The sequence below is a fragment of the Sorex araneus genome, chromosome 5, assembly GCF_027595985.1.
Source record: "Sorex araneus isolate mSorAra2 chromosome 5, mSorAra2.pri, whole genome shotgun sequence".
NCBI lineage: Eukaryota > Metazoa > Chordata > Mammalia > Eulipotyphla > Soricidae > Sorex > Sorex araneus.
Window position 1 is genome coordinate 84,754,443 of NC_073306.1, and position 24,075 is coordinate 84,778,517.

The following is a 24,075-nucleotide window of genomic DNA, read 5'->3' on the forward strand; positions in this document are numbered from 1 at the left end:
GATGAGCCGAGGGCGTGGTGCAGCCGCAGTAACTGGAAACCAATCTGACCCGGTGTGCCGCCCACTCTCGCCCAGTTGCTCTACTCCGCAATAGTTTTCGTCATCTCTCGGTTCTTCAGAATGACGTGAAAGTAACCCCAGCAGTCCTAGATTTGATACTTTATGATGTCTTTTAGCTTCTGGATTCTCTGATCCAGCATCAGCTTTCTGTCTGTTAAGTGAGAATGGTGTATTAAGATAATGTATTTAAGGTGCTTAAAGGGCTTAAGGAAGACTCAGAACAGAAGCTAGCTGCCACACCTCTCTCTCTCTCTCTCTCTCTCTCTCTCTCTCTCTCTCTCTCTCTCTCTCTCTCTCTCTCTCTCTCTCTCTCTCTCTCTCTTTCCCCCTCCCTACCCCTCTTCTCCCTCTCCTGCCTTCTCCCTCCCCCCCCCACACACAGCTCTTTCTTTCTCCACGATCACCCCCAAACCCCAATAAATTGACCTCTCTGAGGCTGGTGAGATAGTACAGCCTGTAGGACTCTTGCGTTGCACGCGGCCAACCCCAGGTTTCATCCCTGGCACCACATATAGTCAGTCCTCCAATCCCCACCAGGACTGATCCCTGAACACAGAGCCAGGATTTAGCCCTGAGCACCTCCAGGTGTGCCCTACCACACACACATACACAAACACACACAAATACACACACACACACACAATTAAGTTAACGGCTATGGAAAGTTGCCCAAAACTCCTTATCACTTATGACAAAAATGGGTCTGGTCATGTTGGGTTCAAGAGCATTGTCTGAAGAGATCCACTTCATCATTGCTCATCACTATACTAATCATCAAAGCAATCAGACAAGAGAATGTTTTGAATCTTCAGGACCCCAGGTTTGATTCCAGGGACTGAGATGCTCTCACAGAACTCCCAGCTGTGGTCCCAAAACAAAAGTCAAAATATATCTATTTCAGTTAGTGATATGATATTATCTATTGAAAATTTGCAAGAGGGGCCAGAGTAATAATACATGGGGTTGGGCGTTTGCCCTGCGTGGGGCCAACTTGGGTTTAATCCTCTACATCCCATATGGTGCCCCCCAGCCAGGAGTAATTCCTAAATGCAGAGCCAGGAGTAATCCCTGAGTATCTCCAAGTGTGACCCAAAAAGCCAATAAGAAAGAAAGAAAGAAAGGAAAGAAAGAAAGAAAGAAAGAAAGAAAGAAAGAAAGAAAGAAAGAAAGAAAGAAAGAAAGAAAGAAAGAAAGAAAGAAAGAAAGAAAGAAAGGAGAAAAAGAAAGAAAGAAAGAAAGAAAGAAAGAAAGAAAGAAAGAAAGAAAGAAAGAAAGAAAGAAAGAAAGAAAGAAAGGAGAAAAAGAAAAAAAGAAAGAAAGAAAGAAAGAAAGAAAGAAAGAAAGAAAGAAAGAAAGAAAGAAAGAAAGAAAGAAAGAAAGAAAGAAAGAAAGAAAGAAAGAAAGAAAGAAAAAAGAAAAGAAAGGGGCTGGAGTGATAGCACAGCGGGTAGGGCGTTTGCCTTGCACGCAGCCAACCAGGTTCAATTCCCAGCATCCCGTATGGTCACCTGAGCACCGCCAGGAGTAACTCCTGAGTGCATGAGCCAGGAGTAACCCCTGAGCATTGCTGGGTGTGACCCAAAAAGCAAAAGAAAAAAGAAATAAAGAAAAAGAGAGAAAGAAAGAAGGAAGTGAGAGGAAGGGAGGGAGGGAGGGAGGGAGGGAAGGAAAATATGGAAGGAAGGAAGAAAAATTATAAAAGTAATGGAATCTCGGGGCCGGAGTGATAGCACAGCAGGTAGGGCGTTTGCCTTGCACGCGGCCGACCCGGGTTCGATCCCCGGCATCCCATATGGTCCCCCAAGCACTGCCAGGAGTAATTCCTGAGTGCAAAGCCAGGAGTAACCCCTGAGCATTGCTGGGTGTGACCCAAAAAGCAAAAAAAAAAAAAAAAAAGTAATGGAATCTCTTGATACTTAATTTTATGTTAGGACCACCAGCTCTGAAATTTTCTTCTGTAGTTTTATTTTTTGTTTTGTTTTGTTTTGTTTTGTTTTTGAGCCACCCAGCAGTGCTCAGGCCTTACTCCAGGCTCCATTCAGGATTATTCCTGGCAGGGTTGGAGGAACCATATGGGATCCTGGGGACTGAGCCCAGGTTGCTACTTATCAAGGCAACTGCCCTACCCGCTGTATTACTACTCCAGCCTCCAGAATATAAGTTTTTTATTATTTATGTTTGGGAGCTATTCCCAACTCAGTGACCAGGGGACCAGGCAGTGCCAGAGCAAGCACACTAACTAACCCCTTGAACCACCACTCCAGCTGAGGAATATGATTTTAAAAGTACATTGAGGGGGGGCTGGAGCGATAGCACAGCGGGTAGGGCGTTTGCCTTGCACGCGGCCGACCCAGGTTCGAATCCCAGCATCCCATATGGTCCCCTGAGCACCGCCAGGGGTGATTCCTGAGTGCAGAGCCAGGAGTGACCCCTGTGCATCGCCGGGTGTGACCCAAAAAGCAAAAAAAAAAAAAAAAAAAAAAAAGTACATTGAGGGGCTGGAGACATGGTACAGCAGGTAGGACACTTGTCTTGCATGCAGCCAGCCCAGATTAGATCCCCAATGTGGATCCCCAAGCTCGCCAGCTAGTAATCCCTGGAAACAGAGCCAGGAGTAACCTCTGAGCATTGCAGGGTATGCCACAAAAACCTAAAATAAAAGGGTGGTGGGGCAGGGGAAGGCAATGCTAATCCATGGAGAAATAAGGCTCTCTCTGACCTAGTAACACTGATTTATTGTTGGAGACAATAATCATCATGAAATCATCTGGCAGAAATTAAAAGACACTGAAGCAATATGTAGCCTATTTAAAGAACAAACATAGATAACAGCAACTTCAATTCAGTCCATCCACCGCAACAGTGAATTGATCCATTGTCATAAAGAGGGAAGAATCTGTCTAAGATTGCACTTGTATCCTTAGTTCCTTTAGAACCGGTCAATCCCTTGTGTGGGCCAGGGACAAGCACATGGCAGCCCTGAGGTGTGAGGAGCGAGAAACACAGTTCACACGCCCAGCATGCGCTCTGATTTCTTTCTCCCGCACACTAGGAGACTCATTCAGGAGAGCTTCAGGCTTGTTTCTGTTGGTTGTTGGCCAATTATTGCTTTAGAAAACATGTTGGGTAAAAAGAAAACATGTCTTAGCTCTTAAACAAGCAGAGCATCAACCGTTTTTGCTTGAGGAGTTTTTGTTTTGGTTTGGTTTTGGGACCATACCAGTGGTGCTTCGGGCTTACTCCTGTCTCTGTCTGTGCCCAAGGATCACTCCTGGCAGGGTTCAGGGGACTAGGTTGAACCCTGGTAAGATGCATGCAAGGTAGGCACCTATCTGCTGTACTATCTCTCCAGCCCCATTAATCCCTTGAATTTCTCTTGCTTTTGTAATAGCAGAAATGTTTAGGAGGACATGGTAAGTTCCTCTTGGCAACTAGCTCATCAGAATGGAATTTGGTTCTCAGTTTTTAGTAAAGTTAGGATCGAGTGAAAAAAATATCCTAGTAAATTCAGTACAGAACTTAAGCAGCTTTTCTTTTTCTTGTTTTTTGTTTTGGTGTCACACTCGGCTCTGAGGTCAGGAATCATACTGACAGTTATTCCTGAGTTACTCCTGGCTCTCATCTAAGGAATTACTCTTGTCAGTGCTTGAGGGAGTATATGGGGTCTTCAGGATCAAAATGGTCAGCCAGGTGCAAAACTAGCACCCTACGTGCTCTGCTGTACTCTCCCTCCAGCCCTTAACTTTTATTTTGTTGTTTTTATTTATTTATTTATTTATGCTTTTTGGGTGACACTTGGTGATGCACAGGGGTTACTCCTGGCTCTTGCACTCAGGAATTACCCCTGGCAGTGCTCAGGGAACCACATGGGATGCTGGAAATTGAACCCGGGTCGGCCACGTGTAAGGCAAATGTCTTACCCACTATGCTATTGCTCCAGCCCCTTAACTTTTCTTTTGAAGGTCCCATTTACATCAGCGATTTAACCTGAGTTGGCTTAGAGAAACGCTGAAGGTTGGCTATAAACAGATGAGGCAGCTCTGGCATCAATTGAGAAACGGGCTAGGGTGACCTAAGGCTCCCAGCTGTGAAATGAAGTCAGCCAGGTGACCTGCAGGAAACAACTTGTCCCTTGTTTCTGCTCAGCTGTGACCTGCATTCAGCCTTCCAGCCTACCCCCTCTTAGGCTGGGAGATGCATGCTTCTACAAACTCGTCTTGGACACTGAGGGGAAGACAGTGTGATGACCCTAGATGTGGACACTTCCAGTGTCGCCTTTCCCACACAGATTCATTGCCTCCTCTTACTGATTTGGTCTGAAGCAAACACCTGGCTGGTAGCCTGACTCTAGGATTTACTTGGAGTTCAAGCCATTCTTTACAGCAGTGACATGCAAGTGGGCCTGTTCTTGTCCCTTAGGCCGTCCCTCCGACTTCCTATTTCTGCAGCTTTATCTTGATTGGCAAATCTCCTCAAAGTAAGGGTTTAAGGGGCCGGAGCAACAGCGCAGCAAGCAGGGTGCTTGCCTTGCATGTGGCTGACCCAGCTCCCCAGTGTTCCATATGGTTCCCCAAGCACCACCAGGAGTAATCCCTGATCATAACCAGGTGTGACCCCAAAACAAAAAAGAATAGTAAAAGTGAGGGTTTAGCTGACCTTTAAATCGTCTTCCTTACATCAGAGGCACATTGGTTCATGGGGTGAAAAAGAGGTTAACGGAGGCTGGCAATATTCTGACGCCAATCCAAGCCCTGGCATCACATAGGTGTCCCCAGGCACTGCTGGGAGTGATCCATGAGCAAAGAGCCAGGAGTAACCTTAAGCATAGCCATGAATGGCCCAAATTCTTCCCAAGTTAAAATTTTTTTGAGTGACAGACTGGACAGATAGTATAAGCTGCCTTCACATGCTTAACCCAGGTTCAATTTCTGGCAGCACAGATGGTCCCCTGTGCCCCACCCCCCACCCCAGGAGTGACTCCTGAGCACAGAGCCAAAACCAAACAAAAATTTTTTTCAAGGGCGATTAAGTTCTCCTGATCTGAGGTTAAAGATTCATATTTGTATATTTTCCTTTGGGTCTGAGCAACAATACAGCTGGTAGCATGCTTGCCTTGCACATGACAAAACACAAGTTTGATCCCTGGCACCCCATCTGGTTCCCCAAGCCCTGTCAGGAGTTATTTCTAAACACAGAGCCAGGAGTAAGCTCTGAGCTCAGCTGGGTGTGGCCCAAAAACAAAATGAAAAACAAAAAAATAAGAATGACTTCCTTTAACTTCTTGTCACCAACAGCCCTCTAAACAGTAACAGGGGCTGGAGCGATAGCACAGCGGGTAGGACGTTTGCCTTGCACGCAACCGACCCGGGTTTGATCCCCAGCATCCCATATGGTCCCCCAAGCACCACCAGGAGTAAGTCCTGAGTGCATGATCCAGGAGTAACCCCTGTGCATCGCTGGGTGTGACCCCAAAAGCAAACAAAAAAAGTAAATAAAAATAAAATTTTTAAAAAAATAAACAGTAACCATACAGCTTCCCAGTCTCCTTTTATCTCTACATCATCCCAACTTGGGCCCACTAAAAAATAAAATTAAAAAAAAATAAACAGTAACCATACAGCTTCCCAGTCTCCTTTTATCTCTACATCATCCCAACTTGGGCCCACTAGCTGATTGGCTGTTAAATCACAGGGCACTGATTTGGTTGGTTCTGCTGGTCAAAATTCAACTGTATGGGCTGTGTAGTTGCTGTGCTCAGATGTGTTTTCTTTATTTATTTTTCCTTTTTTTCTTTCTTTTTTTTTCTTTCTTTCTCTCTCTCTTTCTTTCTTTCTTTCTTTCTTTCTTCCTTTCTTTCTTTCTTTCTTTCTTTCCTAAGTTAGGAGGAAATTAATAGAAACATACCTTTTACCCAGTCATCTCTCCCAGACCTTATCTTAATGTCCCAGAGTTTAATTACCAGGATGGGAAGCAGCACTGAACTAGGCTCAACACTTTGGTTTGTGCTCAGACCTTTCTCCCTGGGTTGCAACTATTGCACATCCACCCAATTTAGCACAAAGAGAGAACTGAGAATATCTCTATAATTTATTTGTTTATTTATTTATTTTGCTTTTTGGGTCACACCCGGCAATGCACAGGGGTTACTCCTAGCTCTGCACTCAGGAATTACTCCTGGCGGTGTTCAGAAGACCATATGGGATGCTGGGAATTGAACCTGGGTCAGCTGTGTGCAAGGCAAATGCCCTACCCGCTGTGCTCCAGCCCCTAAATTTTTTCCTTTTGATGGGGACAAAGTAGGAGGAGTAGCGTCATACCTGGCCATGCTCAGGGGCTATTCTGGCTCAGTACTTAGGAGTGACCCCTGGCAGTGCTCAGGGGAACACAGGTGGTGCCAGGGATTTGAACCAAGTTTGATAATGTGCAAGGCAAACTTCTGAACTGCCTCTCTAGTCCCACCATGGATTTTGAATGAGCTTCTGAGAATCTTTTTCATTTTTTTTTCCAGGTGGGAAAAACCATACCTGGAGATGCTCAACAGTTACTCCTGGCTCTGTGCTCAAAGTTAACTCCTGGGGTTGCTCAGGGATCGAACTTAGTTGGGCTGCATGCAAGGTAAGAGCCTTACCCTTGTCCTTTCTCTCCAGCCCGACATATCCTTTGTTAGTGTGGACTTTAATTTCTCTCCTGAGGGAACTTAACCCCGTTGAGATTTGAGAAGCTTTCTAATCTCCCTGGGGAGGACATGAGCTGTCTGAAAGATCCAGGTGACTCAAGTGAGCATAGAGAGCAACACTGACACCTTTAGGGTCACACCAGCATGAAACAATACCCTGCAAAGTCTCATCTTTTACTGTCCTGCTCACTGGCTCAAAGCAGTACTCAGGAAGAGTGAGCTCTTTGCAGCTGGAGAGCCCAGATTCAGTTCTGGGATTTGGGAGGGAGTAAGCCCAGAGCAGCACTGGGGGTGGCCCAATAACTAACTAAATAAAGGGGGTATATTCTGATGCATAGGTACTTCAGGGGTGAACCTTGAAAACATTATGCTGAGACAAAATGTCACACAAAGACAAGGGCTAGATTGTTTCCACTCATGATCTTGAGAGGGAGTAAGCCCAGAAAATTCATGGGGACAGTGGGGCTGGTCAGAGTTCAGCGAGTAGGGAGGGCGCTTGCCTTACATTGCGGCCCACCAGCTCCTCCCTGCATCTCTGAATCTTGAACATTGCACAAAGATCTACCAGTTACACGTAAGCTCATTTCGAACACTCTAGAACTTTTGGGAAAGTGCAGGTCCCTACCCTGGGGTTCTAATTTTTCTTTTTTCTTTTCTTTATTACCCTACAAGAATCCCGCTCTCCCTGTTACTGCCGGTGCTCTCCTCCCAGCGGATGGTCTGTGCCAGCTGAAACAAGCTCGGAGCACGGCTCTCCGCTCCGCCCGGTTTGGGAAAGAAGAGGGCGAAGGGAGGGAGAGGCGGAGCCGCGGCGGAGCTGAACTCTGGGCTGCGTCAGGATCAGGAGAGCGCGGGGCGGGGTGGGCGGGGCCATGCCTGCAGGTGAGGGGCGGGGTCGTTATGTAAAGAGTGAGGAGGGGCGTGCCCTGTTCTGAATGGTCGGGGGCACGGTCAGGCTCCTTAGGGGCGTGTCTTGGCTCGAACAGGCGAGGTGGTCAGGCATTTTGGGGGCGGGGCGGGCTCCGGGGCCGGCGGGAGACCCCGCAGTCGGCGCTGCTGTGCCTGCTAGGGACCTAGGGAGGCGCGAGCGGGGCGGTGGCCGCATGCAGCGCTCCAGCGACCCCCGGTGGTCGGCCCGCGCTATCTTTAGGATGCGGGCCCGCGGGTGTTTGAAAAAGAAAAGTGCGGGGCTGGAGCGATAGCACAGCGGGTAGGGCGTTTGCCTTGCACGCGGTGGACCCGGGTTCGAGTCCCAGCATCCCATATGGTCCCCTGAGCATGGCCAGGGCTAATTCCTGAGTGCAGAGCCAGGAGTAACCCCTGTGCACCGCCGGGTGTGACCCAAAAAGCAAAAAAAAAAAAAAAAAAAGAAAAGTGGCCTTGAGTTCAGTATGTGCACAAGAGCGCATGAGCGGGTACTGGCGGAAAAGTGCGAGGTCTGGTGCGTGGAAGAGTGTTTCTGTGTTTGGGTATGCGTGGATCGTGTGTGTTAGGGTTGGAGGGGTGTGCATGGGTGGGAAGCGGGACCTGCACACATGTGTGCCTGTGTGCGTGTATTCTAGCACTAAGTGGTCTCCGTACTGGATTTCATTCAGCTTTGGTCGCTTCTGTAACCCTCGCCCACAGCGCTTTCCCTCCTGGTCCCTTCCGTGTCCTGACAGAGTCGTGACATGCTTGGCATGCTATATTTATTTTCTTTTATTTATTTACTTGTTTTTGTTTTGGGGCCACATCCGACAGTGCTTAGGACTTACCCTTGCTTCTGCACTTGGGAATCACTCCTGGTTGTGCACAGGGGACCATTTGGGATGTCAAAGATTAAACCCGGGTCTGCCACATGCAAGGCAAGGGCCTTACCCACTATACTATCTCTTCGGCCCCTCTTTTATTTATTTTTAGGTTTTGGGCCATAGCCAGTGGTGCTCATGGCTTACTCCTGGCAGGCTTGGAGGACCATTATGTGGGATAGAACCTGGTTGGCTGCACACAAGGCAACCACCCTGCCCTGACCATGCATGTGGTGGACCCTGCGTCGATGCTTGTGTCTGTCTGTGTGTCCATCTCCAGGGGCCACATCATATGTGTGGAACTGTGGACCAGGTAAGGTAGGCTCTCATCAGGAAAAATTGAAAGCATCCCTTCCATTTGGGTCCTGGAGGTTTGTCCTTTACCTAGTTTCTAATCAGAGGCCTCAGCTCTGGGCTGCCCAGTTCGGTGACAAGGTGCAGTTCATCTGTGACATGGTCACTATGGACCCAGGGGCAGCCAGACCGCTCCTATCTAATGTCAGCTCAGTAGCTGGATCAGAAAGAATGAAGGTTGGGGCCAGAGCCATCACACAGCAGTAAGGGCACTTGCCTTGCATGTGGACAACCTGGATCCGATATGGTCCCACACACTACCAGGAGTGATCCCTGAAAACGGAGGCAGGAAAGACCACTAAGCACTGCTATGTGTGGGTCCCCAAAAGAGAAAGAGAGAGAGAGAATGAATGAATGAATGAGGGCTTCTTTATGGCATCAATCCCCAGGTCTTGCTAACATGTTGGACCTTGGGTCTCTTTCTTCCCCTCCCTAGTGGTTCTGGAGTGCAGACCAACCTTACATGTGGCAGGTATGTCCCCCTCACACACACACACACACACACACACACACACACACACACACACACACACACACACATACACACACATCTCCTCCCAGCACTGAGTTCCCAGTCCTGTGGCCTCTCATGTTCTCTCTGCTTCCCACTGTTGTCCATAATCCATCTTTGTTTTTGTTTGTTTGTTTGTTTTGGGGGGTCAGATCCAGAGATGCACAGGGGTTACTCCTGGCTTTGCACTCAGGAATTACTCCTGGCAGTGCTGGGGTGGGGGGACCATATGGGATGCTGGGAATCGGACCCTGGTCAGTCGCGTGCAAGGCAAACGCCCTATCCACTGTGCTATTGCTCCAGCCCCAATCCATCTTCGTTTTAAAGGAAATTTAGACTATGTGTCTGTAGTTTTGATTTTATATCTTTTATATTTTTTAAAAAATTAAAATATTAAAAAATTAATTTTTTAAAATTTTATATTTAAAATTTTTATATTAAAATTATTTTATATTTAAAATTTTTTAAAAATAAAATATAAAATAATTTATATTTGACATGGTTAAAAATCATGTCTTTTATTTGAGTTTTTTACTTGAGTTGTATGATCATGATAAATTTGTGGTAAAACCCTGTAAAAACAGGCTCTTGATGGGCCAAAGTGATAGTACAGCGGGTAGGGCATTTGCCTTGCATGTGGCCAACCCAGGTTCAATCCTTGCTCCTATATAGCCCCCTGAGCACCACCAGGAGTAATTTCTGAGTGCAGAGAACCAGAAGTAAACCCTGAGCATCAGAAAAAAAGCAAAAACTAAAATAAAATCAAAATCCAAACAGGCTCTTGGTCCTCTCAGCTTTGTCTAATGTTTCTGGTGCTTGCCTGGCCTAGGCAGGTCTCTGAAGCAGGGTTCAGCCTAGGTCCGCCAGTCTGATCAGCCAGTGTAAGTGAAGACCTGTTCTCCTCCCGGGACTTTGTCTGGGTTCACTTAATTAAGCAAACTCCATTTACAACAACTTGTTCTGTCTTCTGTATTTAGAGCCGACAACTCCAGGCTCTCCTCCATCTTAGGAAGTTTTACTCATGATCTCAGCCCTAGCATCTGGCATTTTAGCTCCTCTTTCTTTTCCCTGGAGCAGTTTAGAAAAAGAAGCAATGGGGTTAACTGGTGATAATTGAGGGTTTGAAGCTACATTCTCTGGACCCAGGACCCAGACCTACCACTGATGAGGTGTTCAAGCCCAGAGAATCACATCACGCTGGTTCCATTAGGACATGGGACTCATTAAAGGAGGTGAACACACCCAGGCTGTTTCAGGAGCCTATTTGGTACTAAGGAGCTGGCCTGATGCTCAGAAGTCACAAAGGATGGGGCCTGGCCTCATGTCTAGGCTGAATGACCTGATCTAAGTTTATTTTGTTTCATTTGTATTTTGAGTCACACCCTAGAGGTACTTGGGGGGCTGGGGGGGACTCTATGGGATGCCGCAGATCAAATCTGGGTTGGCCTCATGGAAGGCAAGCTCCCAAACTGCTGTACTATGGCTCCAGCCTCCAGCTTAGTCTAGTTTAGTCTCTAAATCTAAGTTTAGAGGGAGAACAGCCTGAGAACCCGGAGAGAGAAGGACCACGGCAGGATCTCTGCCCTGTGGGACCTCGCACAAGCGGGGCTGCAGATCAATGCCTGGCTCGGGCCCCTCTGACCCTGGCACCCAGCAGCAGCGAGAGCAGTGGCTCCTGCCCCCACGCGGAGTAGAGGCGGCAACCTGCGTGCTCCCTATGTGATGCCACCTTCTTCTAGGGTGCCACGCTAATAGCAGCAGGGATGTTGGGGATGCAGGAGACCGCATATCTTGAATGTTTGATCCCAGCATTACAAATAAAGGAGAGAGAGAGAGAAGGAGGAGGAGGAGGAAGATGGTCAATTTTTATTTATTTATTTATTTATTTTTAAATTTTTGCTCAGAGGTTCCTCCTGGTTTTGCACTCAGAAATTACTCCTGGCAGTGTTCGGGGGACCATATGGGATGCTGGGAATCGAACCCAGGTCGGCTGCGTACAAGGCAAATGCCCTACCCGCTGTGGTATCGCTCCAGCCCCTGAGGATGGTCTATTTTATTGTGGGGGGCACACCTGGAAGTGCTCCAGACTTATTTCTGGCTCTGTGCTCAGGGATCACTCTTGGAGGGCTCAGGGAACCAAAAGGTACTCTAGGGTCAAATTCATATCGGTCATATGTAAGGTAAGTGCCCTACTGGCTGTACTATTGCTTCAGCCCTAGAGAGAGATGATCTCTATTCTAGCACACAGTCAGAACCATAAACAGTTCCAACTATTTGTCTATTGATTTTAGTTATTCATTGGCATCTCAAGATTAGCCTGTTCGATTTGAAAACCTTGAACTCCCCCCTCAAATCTATGACTTCTCTAGGCACAGTGACTGAGTAGTGAGTGGCACTACCATGTACCAAAACAGACCTGTGCCTGCCAACCTTCAGGTAAGTAAGCCACCTCCTCTCTTTCATCATATCCATCATCACAGTCAGCCTGCATGCTCCAAAATACACCTTAAGGGACCAGAGACATAGTACAGCAGTTAAGGCCCTTTCCTTGCATGCAGCTGACCTGACTTTGACCTCCAGCACCAGATAAGGGCCCCCGACACCGCCAGGAGAGATCTCTGAACACAGAGCCAGGAGCAAGTCCTGAGCGCTGCCAGATGTGGTCCCAAAACCAAAACAAACAAAAAGTCTCAATTCTATGCTCCCTCTCCTGCCCCACTGCCTCTTCTGCCTGGATTACTTATAACTTCCCCCTTCATACTCATGAGCCTGTTATCAACTTTCTCCCCACTTGCCACTTGTCACCCCACAGTTGGTAACCTTGTGCCCCAAGGCTCAGCTCCAGCCTGCAGTATCAGAGACCAACCTGCCCCACACCCCCTTCAGTCCAGCCCGAGGCCTTCCTGCCACTTTTCTTCTCTTTCACATCAAGCTCTTCACCCCTTGAAATTTGGCATGTATACTCTCAAACCCTAGAGAAAACTCTTCACGCTACATGGTCCCTCCTTGTTCTTGAAATCAAGACTTGACTAGGATCACTTCATTGTAATCTATTCTCTCTTCTCCCCACAGACATCTCCGTTCCAGCACTACTGTTGATCCCTTCATGAACCTTAAAATCTAAAGCCATTTTTTGTTTGTGCGTGTGTGTTGTTGTTGTTGTTTGTTTGTTTTTGAACCATACCTGCCTGTACTCAGGGTTACTCCTGGCTCCACACTCAGCGATCACTCCTGGTGGTGCTCAGGGGACCATATGTGGTGCTGGGGATTGAACCTGGGTCAGCCATGTGCAAGAAAGTGCCTCCCCCCATACTCCCCCCAGACTGGTCATTCAGCCTAGACATGAGGCCAACCCCCTCTTATATCCTTGCTTTAGGCTCAGTTTCTACCCTACATCCTCTGCTTCCTATATTCAGCTTGGAAGGTACTAAGGAGGCCATATTCATGGGGCAAAAAAAGTCCCAGTTCAGGCTGATGACCTGACAGTGTGAATGGATCATAAAACTCTCAGGACAAACAGCTTCAAGAGGGAGAAAGCCCCAATATAGGAGCAGAGACAGGAGGTCTGGGGGAGGGAGTCTGTGGGGATGGGGTGGCCTGCCTGCTGGGTGTGCCCCTTTTCTTTCTCTGGCTCCCTTAGATAAAGACAGCGGTTGTGTAGGCCCCCTCCCTCTCTCTCAGTCCAGACAGTGCCAGCCCCACATGCTAGAAGCATGTCGACCCAGGAGAACACACAACACCAGCAGCTCTGGTCATGGGTCTCTAAGTCCCAAAAGGACTTAGCAAAGTCCATCCTTATTGGGGTTCCAGGAGGTAAGATGGGGCTGGCAGCATCTTGGGGGCCGGAGAGATAGCACAGTAAGGAAGGCACTCACCTTGCTTGTAGCTGACCCCAGGGTTTGACAGCACCCAATAGAGGGTCCCAAGCGCTGCTGGGAGTGATCCCTGAGCACAGACCCAGGAGTAAGTCCTGAGAACTGCTGGGTATATAGCCCAATAGAAAAAGAGGTGAGGGCAGGGAGAGAGAAAAAGAGAGAGAAAGGGAGAGAGAGAGGAAGGGAGAGAGAGAGCGTTGGAGAAAGAGGGGAGGGGGGGTAGATTAGGAGTGGAGACGGGGGTGCACTGTCCTCTCTTCACCACCAGTCAGCAGGGGCTGAGGTGGAACTGTGTTCCTGCTGATGCTTCAGAGCACCTACCCGCAGGTGGAATTTGAACCTCTGGAATTCATGTCCCCCAGCCAGACCTGGATGCAGTTTCATCAGGCCAACCTTGAACAGTCCATGTTCCCGTGGCCTTATGGACCTGGGTCTTGGGTCTCTTGTGACCCCTAGAGGCAGGGCAGAGGGGAGCCCACGGGGCAGTCCCGTGCCTCCTCGACTTTGGCCCCTGGAACAGTGGGGACACAGTGACTGTTTAACCAGGCACCTGATCCTCAGCCCCGTTCGGCTGGGTGTCAGAAACAGTGTGGAGGGGCCTCAGGAGACAAGCATGGCGGGTGAGGCTGGGGGGCAGGGCCACAGGCCACAGGACTGGAGAGCCTTGGAGGAGCTGAGAAGCTCAGAGGAATGGGCTGGGGTAGAATGGTGGGGGACAAGTTGCTCAGAAGGAACTCAGTGATTCACTGCTTTCAGATATAACAATTTTGGGGGAGGAGGAAGGGCATACCCAGCTGTACTCAGGGTATGTGCTTTTGGCTCTGTACTCGGGAATCATTCCTGGTAGTACTGAGGGGCCATATGGGATGCCGGAAATGGAACCCAGTTGGCCGTGTGCAAGGCAAGTGTCCTCCCTGCTGTAGTATTGCTCTGGCCTGGAACTGAGTGGTTGGGCTTGGATAATGAGGGGCCAGCAGGAATGATGACCAGAGGCACTGCAGCTGAGGAAGGCATACAGCAGGGTGTCGTGAGGGTGGCTAAGGACAGGAGCCTAGAGGCAATCAGGCCCGCATGGGGGTCCCAGCTCCTGCTTAGAAGCTGAAGGGCTGGAGTCACATTCTTTCATCTTTCTCAGCCTGGGGCTCCAGGGCTGTAGCGAGGAGACCACTGTTAACAGCTGCTGCTTCCTCGGCACGACCTGAGACTTGGAAGGCCTCAGCCAGCTCCCAAGCAGAGCCCGCCCAGACGGGAGCAAGCAGCAGGAAAGGAAGACTGAGCAGGAAGGGAGGCCAGTGAGCCAACAGCCCCTTCTCCTGCAGGGCCAGCGGGATACCTGAGGCGGGCTAGCGTGGCACAGCTGACCCAGGAGCTGGGCACGGCATTCTTCCAGCGGCAACAGTTGCCGGCTGCCATGGCAGACACCTTTCTGGAGCACCTGTGCCTGCTGGACATCGACTCTGAGCCTGTGGCCGCTCGCAGCACCAGCATCATTGCGACAATCGGTAAGTGCCCCTAGCGCACGGCATGGCCAGCCTGTCCCTACTGTTCAAAGTGCTTCCCTAGCTTTGGGTTTGTTGTTTTTGGTTTGCTTAGGGGCCACACTTGGCTGAGCTCAAGGGCCACTCCTGGTCTGGAGGACCATATGGGGTGTTGGGGATGGAACCTGGGTAGACCACATGCAAGGCAAACACCTTCCCTGTGGTACAATATCACCCACCCTCAAGTTTTTGTCTCCTTGGAGACCTCTTGTTTGATGAGATCATTCACTCAGCAAATGTGCACTGAGCTCTCAACCAAGGCTTTGAGCCCTGGGAGTGGGTGGGCGCAGTAGACAAAATCACCACACTTAGGGAGCTGGCAATCTAGCCAGGAGGGACAATACAAATAAACATAATATATTCCTTTAAAATGATTGGGCCTGGGGGGCTGGAGAGATAGCACAGCGGGTAGAGCGTTTGCCTTGCACGTGGCCAACCCGGGTTCAATTTCCAGCATCCCATATGGTCCCCTGAGCACCCAGGAGTAATTCCTGAGTGCAGAGCCAGGAGTAACCCCTGTGCATCACCAGGTGTGACCCAAAAAGCAAAAAAATAATAATAAAATAAAATGATTTGGCCTGGACTGGAGAGATTAGTACAGGGATTAAGGAGCTTACTTGCATGCTGCCAACTCTGATTCCATTCACAGAACGGTGTGGTCCCCCAACTACATCCAGAAGTGACCTGTGACCTGAAAATAGCCCCCAAATCCCACAAGGTGCATTACTACCTCTTATCCCCCGCAAAGTAAATTATTGGGGCCAAGGAGATGGCTCAGTGGTAGAGTACATGCCTTAAGTGTGTGTGGCCCTTGGTTTGATCCCCAGAACCATAGCAAATTCTAAATTATTATAAAGTCAGAAAATTATAGGGAGCTGGAGAGATAGTGCAGTGGGGAAGGAGCTTTGCCCTGAATGTGGCCTACCTGGGTTCAATCCCTGGTACCATATACAGTTTCCCAAACACCACCAGGAGTCACCCCTGAATACAGAGGATCCAGGAGTTAGCCCTGTATGGCCCAATGGCAGCCCCACACCAAATAATAACAAATTTGAATTGAGATTTATTTGAGGGGCCACACCCTGCGATACTCAGGGATCACATGATACTCAGGGATCACACCTCGTAGTGCTTGGGGGCCATATGAGATGCCAGGGATCAAACCCAGGTCAGCCACGGGCAAGGCAAAGGCCCTACACCCTGTACTATCGTTCTGCCCCTTGGCATTGACTTCTTTTTTGCTAGGGCACACATGGGAGTTCTTTCTGGGAACCTTCCCAGGATAGTGACCTTTGGTGGCAGGGTCCCAATCCCTGAGGTTCCCCAGGCAGAGTATAAGATCCAGCCCTTTGAGTTGCTTCCCAGGTCTGAGGTGATAGTTCCCGAGAGAAATGGAAAACTGCTCTCAGAGTGTGAGGGGAGTGACAAGCTCCTATATATTAGCAGAACTATTGTATTTATTGAAAGCAGATTGAGGAGGGGGTGCAGAAGCTCCTCTGTCTATTCTGGTTCAGATGAGGTGCTGGTAGTGGAGTGCTGGTAAGGTCAGGGAGCATATTCGAAGCATTTGTGAAGGGAGCACAGGCAGCATGGCCTCTTGGTTGGATCTGGGAGCTGAGGAGGCGGGGAAAGACTGAAGAATGGCTCCAAGGCTTCTGGCCTAAGTAACACAGGCAGGAAAGGTCTGGGGAGGAGATCAGCGGTTCAGTGTGGGAGATGTGAGTCTGAGAACTGTATTAGGCTTCAAAAGTGATAGGCAGTAGGCAGTGAGATACACAACTCTAGGCTGGGACTGAGGTCTGAATTGGGATATGAATTTGGGAGGTGTCTGTGTGCAGATGGGATTAAAGCCAGGAGAATGGGCTGGGGAGATAGATCAACGGACTGGAGCACATGTTTTTGCATGCAGGAGGCCTGGGTTTAATTCTCTGCTGCACAAAGTTCCCCTGAGTACCACTGGGAGTGACCCCTAGCACAGAGCTGCTGCAGCCCCTGAGCAACTGAGGGTGTGAAGTAAGATCAGAAGTAAAACACAGAGGCTGGCATGATAGCACAGCAGGTAGGGCATTTGCCTTGCACACGGCTGAACGGCTGACCTGGGTTTGATTCCCAGCATCCCATATGGTCCCCCGAGCACCGCCAGGAGTAATTCCTGAGTGCAAAGCCAGGAATAACCCCTGTGCATCACTGGGTTTGACCCAAAAAGCAGAGAGAGAGAGAGAGAGAGAGAGAGAAGAAGAAGAAGAAGAAGAAGAAGAAGAAGAATTAAAACATATCGGGGTTGGAGTGATAGCACAGTGGATAGGGCATTTGCCTTGCACGCGGCCGACCCCAGGTTCGATTTCCACCATCCCATATGGTCTCCTGAGCACCGTCAGGAGTAATTCCTGAGTGCAGAGCCAGGAGTAACCCCTGTGCAATACCAGGTGTGACCCAAAAAGAAAAAAAAAAAGAAATTAAAACATAAGGGGACTGAAGAGAGTACAGTGGGGATGGTACTTACCTTGCATGTGGCCAACCCAGGTTCAATCTCCAGCATTCTACCGGTCCCCTGAGCACCACCAGTAGTAATCCCTGAGCACAGACCCAGGAGTAACCCTTGAGCATCTCTGGGTGTGGGCCCAAACCCTTAATATATAAATAAATATTTAAAATTTTAAAAGAAATAAAATATAAGAAACCAGAGGGGCTGGAGAAATAGCACAGAAGGTATGGCATTTATCTTGCAAGAGGCTGACTAGTTTAATACCTGACACCATAGGGTCCCCCAAGGATTGCCAGGAGTGATCCCTAAGCAGAGAGCCCGGGGGTAAGCCCTGAACACCACTGGGTGTGCCCTCCAGAAAAAAAAAAAAAGAAGTAAAAAGAAACCAATAAATAAGTAAAGCTGTGAGGCTTCTTTTATTGACAGATGAGAGGACAGAGAGAGTTCAAAGGTCTGGTGGCACAAGACCTGGATTCAGTCCCTGCCACCCCATGGCCTCCAGTGCAGCCCCAGGGGTACCCAGGGTAGTCCCAGCACTGCAATGAAGGCCTCCAAAACAAAATCGGCAAATAGAAGGGCACAGCTAGTCTTTTTTTATTTTGGTTTTGGGTCACACCCAGCGATGCTCAGGGGTTGCTCTTTGCTCTAGCACTCAGGAATTACTCCAGGCAGTGCTTGGGGGACCACCATATGGGATGCCAGGGATTGAACCCCGGTCAGCGGAGTGCAAGGCAAACGCCCCACCCTCTGTACTATTGCTCTGAGGCCCAGCGGCTAGTGTTAAGACAAGCATGATCCAAAGAAGTCTGTAAAGGACCTAGCCCAGATCCAGCAGTAGGGTGGAGGGAGGCCAGAGTCCCAGAGGCAGGACTACTGGTGTGGCCCCAAAACAGAAAACTTCTGTGCCCCACAGCTGGCACCCATCCCCTGCTACACATCACTCTTCATTTTTTGCCTGCTTACACCAGACAGTGCTTAGGGCTTACACCTAGCTTTGGGCTTTGGAGGACCATAGGTGGTGCTGGGATCAAACCCTGCCGGCCTCCTGCAAGGCAACCAATCACCATAAGCCTGTTGCTCTCTCTCTCTCTCTCTCTCTCTCTCTCTCTCTCTCTCTCTCTCTCTCTCTCTCTCTCTGGCTCCCATACATCTCTCTTACATGGGATACCCACACATCCACACCACAGGTGGTGTCAAGGGACACCGGTCAAATCACCGGGCCTCTGGGGCGCGGGGGAAGAGGGGCTTCTCTGAGAGGCGTGATGGCTTCTCTCGGTTTTGGGGGGACCGCCGCAGCCTGAGCGGGCTCTCTGGTTGCAGGGCCCGCATCGCGCTCGGTGGAGCGCCTCAAGGAGATGATCAAGGCCGGCATGAACATCGCGCGGCTCAACTTCTCCCATGGCTCCCACGAGGTGCGGGACCGGGAGGCGGGAGGAAGGAGGGCGGGGCTGCGGGACGCGGGGTCCGGGCGCCGCCGGCCCCTGCAACTCCGGCTCGCTTCCGTCCCCAGTACCACGCTCAGTCCATCGCCAACGTCCGGGAGGCGGTGGAGAGCCTGGCCACCTCCCCGCTCAGCTACCGCCCGGTGGCCATCGCTCTGGACACCAAGGGACCGGAGATTCGCACCGGGGTCCTGCAGGGGGTGAGAGGCGGTTGCGGGCGCTGGGCGGGCCCTGGAGGCCGGGCGGGCGGGGCCGCGCTGGTCACGGGCCGGGGACCTTCGGGCTGGGGCCTGACCCGGCCGGCCGCGCGCCCCAACTGGTCAGGTGCGAGTGAGGGGCGGGCACGGGGCGGGCAGGGCGCTCGGGCGGCCTTGGGGCGGGGCTGACTTGCAGCCTCCCACGGTCCGCGTCCACAGGGCCCTGAGTCGGAAGTGGAGCTGGTGAAGGGCTCCTCGGTGCTGGTGACGGTGGACCCGGAGTTCCGAACGCGGGGGGACGCGAAGACCGTGTGGGTGGACTACCCTAATATCGTCCGGGTGGTGCCGGTGGGGGGCCACATCTACATCGACGACGGGCTCATCTCCCTCGCGGTCAGGAAAATCGGTGCGGACGCGCCCCCTGCGTGGGCTGTGCGCCCTGGAAGGCGCGCGCCTGGTCCCTGGTGCCACCCTTCCAGGCAGCCAGGCTCCCTGGGTTGGGGCTGGACTGGCGAGCCCTTGATTGCTTCACCTACTATCCCGATGTGCCTGCCGAGGGTGTGGAACCGAGAGACGCAGGAACACGCCCTTGATCTTCCTGAGGGATCTGCGTGGTTAGGCCCCCTCTCTCCCCACCCCTCGACCTAGGCTGACCTTTTCCACACCCGCAGGCTCCAGAGGGCTGGAGACTGAAGTGGAGAACGGAGGCACCCTAGGCAGCCGGAAGGGGGTGAACCTGCCAGGAGCCCTGGTAGATCTTCCTGGGCTGTCTGAGCAAGATGCCCGGGACCTTCAGTTCGGGGTGGAGCATGGCGTTGACATCATCTTTGCGTCCTTTGTGCGGAAAGCCAGTGATGTGGTTGCTGTCCGGTCTGCCCTGGGGCCTGAAGGTCAGGGCATCAAGATCATTAGCAAAATCGAAAACCACGAAGGTGTGAAGAGGTGAGACGCAATCTTTGGACCCAGCTGTCCCCATCACCTTTCCCTTGCCTAGCCCTGGCCTGTCCTGTCTCCTCCCCCACCCTGACCCCATGCCTCAATCAACCAGATTTGATGAAATCCTGGAGGTGAGCGACGGCATCATGGTGGCCCGCGGGGACCTGGGCATTGAGATCCCAGCCGAGAAGGTCTTTCTGGCTCAGAAGATGATGATCGGTCGTTGCAACTTGGCGGGCAAGCCCGTTGTCTGTGCCACACAGGTCTGGAATAAGCCCTTAGCCTGGCATTTGGGGGGGCACTCCCCCAGTGGGTGGGGGAGAGACTCACGCCTCAGCTCTGAGCACATTTTGTCCTGCAGTGCTTTCTCTGCAGAGGGTGAAATCAGGGAGCAATACTGAGCATCTTTGACTTGTAGGACACCGAGTGTGGGTGTCAGAGACCCGATCAGAGTGTGACCCTGACAGCTCTGATGTCCAGATCTCCTCCAGATGCTGGAGAGCATGATCACCAAACCACGGCCCACTCGAGCAGAGACCAGCGACGTGGCCAACGCAGTGCTCGATGGGGCGGACTGCATCATGCTCTCGGGTGAGACCGCCAAGGGCAGCTTTCCTGTGGAGGCTGTTCAGATGCAGCACGCGGTAGGTGCTTGGGGGAGCATGGGGTTGGGAGGTGGCCCAGGCCTGGAAACCCAATGCCCTCTGCCCAGCCTGACCCTCTGATGCCTGCAGATCGCACGTGAGGCCGAGGCCGCTGTGTACCACCGGCAGCTGTTTGAGGAACTGCGCCGGGCAGCCCCGCTGAGCCGGGACCTCGCCGAGGTCACTGCCATTGGTGCTGTGGAGGCTGCCTTCAAGTGCTGCGCCGCAGCCATAATTGTGCTGACCAAAACTGGCCGGTGAGTGGTTGCAGTGAGCCCTACGATGTCTCCAGAAGGGTCAGAAGCTCAGGTTTTGTCACATCAGTGCTGAAGAGTAGAGTGCAGGGCCAAGAGAAAAGGCAGGGCTGGAGCGATAGTACACCGAGTAGGGCATTTGCCTTGCACACAGCTGACCTAGGTTCAATTCCCAGCATCCCATATGGTCCCCTGAGCACCACCAGGAGTAATTCCTGAATGAATGAGCCAGAGTAACCCCTGTGCATCACTGGGTATGACCCAAAAAGCAAAAAAAAAAAAAAAAAGCTATGACCTGAAACAACTTTTTTTTTTCTTTTTGGGTCACACCCAGCAGTTACTCCTGGCTTATGCACTCAGGAATTACTCCTGGTGGTGCTTGGGGGACCATATGGGCTGCTGGGGATCAAACCTGGGTCGACCACGTGCAAGGCAAACATCCTGTACTATTGCTCCAGCCCCAAACAAATTCTTAAAAGAAATCACTGTCACTGTATCACTGTCATCCCATTGATCATCGATTAGCTCGAGCGGGCCCAGTAAACAGTAAACATAAGGGGAAAAAAAAAGGTAATACCAAGAGAAAAGGCAGCAGTGAAGGCAGGAGCTAGGAGAGGTGGGTCTCAAAGGATACCAGAAATTGTTCCAGTGAACCAGGATAGGGACAGGGCAGGGGGAAAGGGGCAGTGGCTTCCACACAATGTGGAACCCTAGGCCCAGAGCAAATCCTCTGCACAGAGCCTCACGATATATTGAGTTTTTACACAAGGGCCCAGAGCCTGGCTGCAGAGATAGCACAGGGCTAAGTTTCTTCTCTTGCACACAGCCAGCACTGCATAGAATCCCTCGAGCATTGCCAGGGGTCACTCCTGAGCACAAAGTCAGGAACTGCTGGGTGTGACCCCTAAAGACAAAAAAGGGGACAAACCACACACACACACACACACACACACACACATACACACATGCATATATATATATATATGTATATATATATATATATGGGGCTGAAGAAGGGTCTGAATTCAAGACAGTGCCTGAAAGTTAGCTGTGAACTTGGGTACTCTGGGAGGTTGGTAAGAGAGACTTGAGGAGGGCCAGAAGAGTAACTCAGTGACTGAGTTTTGCCTGGCCTGTGTGAGACCCTGGGCCCCTCCCTCGCACCACTCAAAAAGGAGAGGTTTGATTCTCAAAGAAGCTTCTCCCCGTTCTCATTTGCTGTGGGGCCTATTATCTCAGATCTTCCTTGTGAGTCTTTTGTTTCATTTGGGGGCACATTCAATATGCTCAGGGCCTGTTCCTGCTCAGTGCCTGGGGCCCTTACAGAGACAGGCCTCCTGCATGCAAAACATGTACTCCCGCCCATTGAGCAATCTCCTCGGCCCCTCTTGGACCCATTTTAAGGTGAGAAAGCCAAGGCTTTCACAGAATTTTATTGTAGTCACAGGAGAGACAATACAACAGGTAAGCTCTAGCGCGTGGCTGGCCACAGTCCGATCCCTGAACCTTGCCAGGAGTGATCCCTGAGACAGGGCCAGGAGTGAGCTCTGAGCGCCACTGAGTGTTCCCCCACCCCCATCGTCTGAGAAACACAATGACTTTCTCAGGGTCTCACCGTGCGTGGCCGGTGCCTGAGAGCAGAATGTGGAGTCTGGGGCCACGCCCACACTCTCCCTCTGGTCTGAGCTCCCTGCTGTCTCAGCTCCGCCCAGCTTCTGTCCCGGTACCGCCCCCGGGCGGCCGTCATTGCCATCACACGCTCCGCCCAGGCGGCCCGCCAGGCACACCTGTGTCGAGGAGTCTTCCCCTTGCTCTACCGTGATCCTCCGGAGCCCGTGTGGGCGGACGACGTGGACCGCCGGGTGCAGTTCGGCATTGACAGCGGTGAGCCATGCGGAGACCAGGGGTCAAGGGACCCTTCATGGGTGGAGTGCCTGGGAGAGAGGGGGCGCCCCACCGCCTGCAGGTGGTGGCCCAGTGTGGCCTCAGGACAAAGGCTGAGAGAAATGAGGGTGCAGGGTCTGTCCTGCAGCTGTCCCTGAAATCTGGTGCCTCACTGCCTCTGGCCACGCCCATAGGGGAGCCCACGAGCTGCTGACACAGCTGGGCCCATCCGGGGTCACACCTGCAGCCTAAAGCTACAGCAGAGCACACGGGCAGTGACGGTCCCACCCCCTCCCTCTGCCCCATCCCAGGAAAGCTGCGTGGCTTCCTTCACCCGGGAGACCTGGTGATCGTGGTGACTGGCTGGCGGCCCGGCGCTGGCTACACCAACATCATGCGAGTACTGAATGTGTCCTGAACTGCCCCAGCTGCCCCACCCACACTCCCCCTCATCTGTCCCAGGTCATGTGTCTCCTGCCCCTCCCCCGCAACATCTGCTTCCTAGCCCCATTTCAGGCTCCCCTCCCCTGCAATGGCCCTAAAAGACTGTCCAGGGCCGAGCTGTCCACCTAGCCGTGCCAGCCATATTGCCCCTGTCCCCTCTGATGCCTGCAGCTTTAATCCCAGCTTCAGTGGCCCCGCAGCCGGGTACTGAGGAGAGAGAGAGGTACCACATCCAGCCGCCACCCGGGCATGACTGTAGGGCTCCTTCAGGCTGACTGTGGCCTCCTCCTCATCTGGGCACTTCTGACAGCCATGCCTCCTCATGGTCTCAGTCCAGACAAGGCTTCCGCTTTGGGACTTCAGAGCCCTGTGCTTGTGCCTGACGGCTGAGGGGACAGTAATGCTGTGAGTGCCGGGAGAGGCAGATGGTCTCATCTTGCTGCTGGCTGCAGCCTCCCCAGCTGTCCTCACCCCCCACCCCCGCCCCCTCACCTTGCTGCCTCCTCCTGGACATGGGAATTCCTTCATACCCACATTTGTCCCCACACACAAACCAGGAGCCAAGTTGAGTGTCTCTTTTTCATTGTTAAACCCAGCTGTTTGGAAGCTGTATGTGTAAAACTCCCATGTACCCTGGGGCCCAAGTGCCCCCACCCAGAAGCAAAGGAGATTCGGGGTCCAGGCCTCACATTCCTGGTGCTGTGGAGAAGGCAGGGTGGGCCGAGGGGGTCTCTTGTCCCTGAGAAGCAGCGGCGCTGGCTAGCCTGCTCTTCCCTGGCCTCCATGCAACAGGAGGAGAAGCCCCCCTGGGTAAAGGCTCTCTCCCCCCCCTCCGCCAACCGCTGGCCTGCCCACTGGGGAGGGAGAAGGAGCGGGCACTGTTGCCATGGAGCACAGCGGGGCCACAGGGCTTGGGGTGGGGTGGGGCTGCCCCCTCCTCGGAGTGGGTGGGTAAGGACGGGGTGCAATGAAATGAGTTGTAACACCT

The 24,075-nt window shown here is 51.7% G+C and overlaps 1 protein-coding gene and 1 non-coding gene across 3 annotated transcripts; one reads left to right on the forward strand and one right to left on the reverse strand.

Annotated features, from left to right (window-relative positions):
- Positions 1–5,929: 5,929 nt before the first annotated feature.
- Positions 5,930–6,061, reverse strand: LOC129405382 (small nucleolar RNA SNORA36 family). The gene has a single exon (XR_008630534.1). It is a non-coding gene; the product is annotated as a small nucleolar RNA SNORA36 family (small nucleolar RNA).
- A 511-nt stretch (positions 6,062–6,572) lies between these two features.
- On the forward strand, positions 6,573–23,538 carry PKLR (pyruvate kinase L/R). 2 transcript variants are annotated; one of them, XM_004619286.2, is made up of 11 exons: positions 13,088–13,201; positions 14,583–14,765; positions 18,607–18,698; positions 18,797–18,928; positions 19,145–19,331; positions 19,597–19,867; positions 19,974–20,124; positions 20,353–20,505; positions 20,596–20,762; positions 22,462–22,643; positions 22,955–23,538. In XM_004619286.2, exons 1-11 carry the CDS (start codon positions 13,102–13,104, stop codon positions 23,059–23,061), a joined length of 1,725 nt encoding a protein of 574 aa, XP_004619343.2. In that variant the 5' UTR covers positions 13,088–13,101; the 3' UTR covers positions 23,062–23,538. The 2 variants fall into 2 exon arrangements, with proteins under 2 accessions (XP_054995338.1, XP_004619343.2); XM_055139363.1 differs by lacking the exons at positions 13,088–13,201; positions 22,955–23,538 and adding an exon at positions 6,573–6,675 and having other exon boundaries at positions 22,462–22,941.
- Positions 23,539–24,075: the final 537 nt, after the last annotated feature.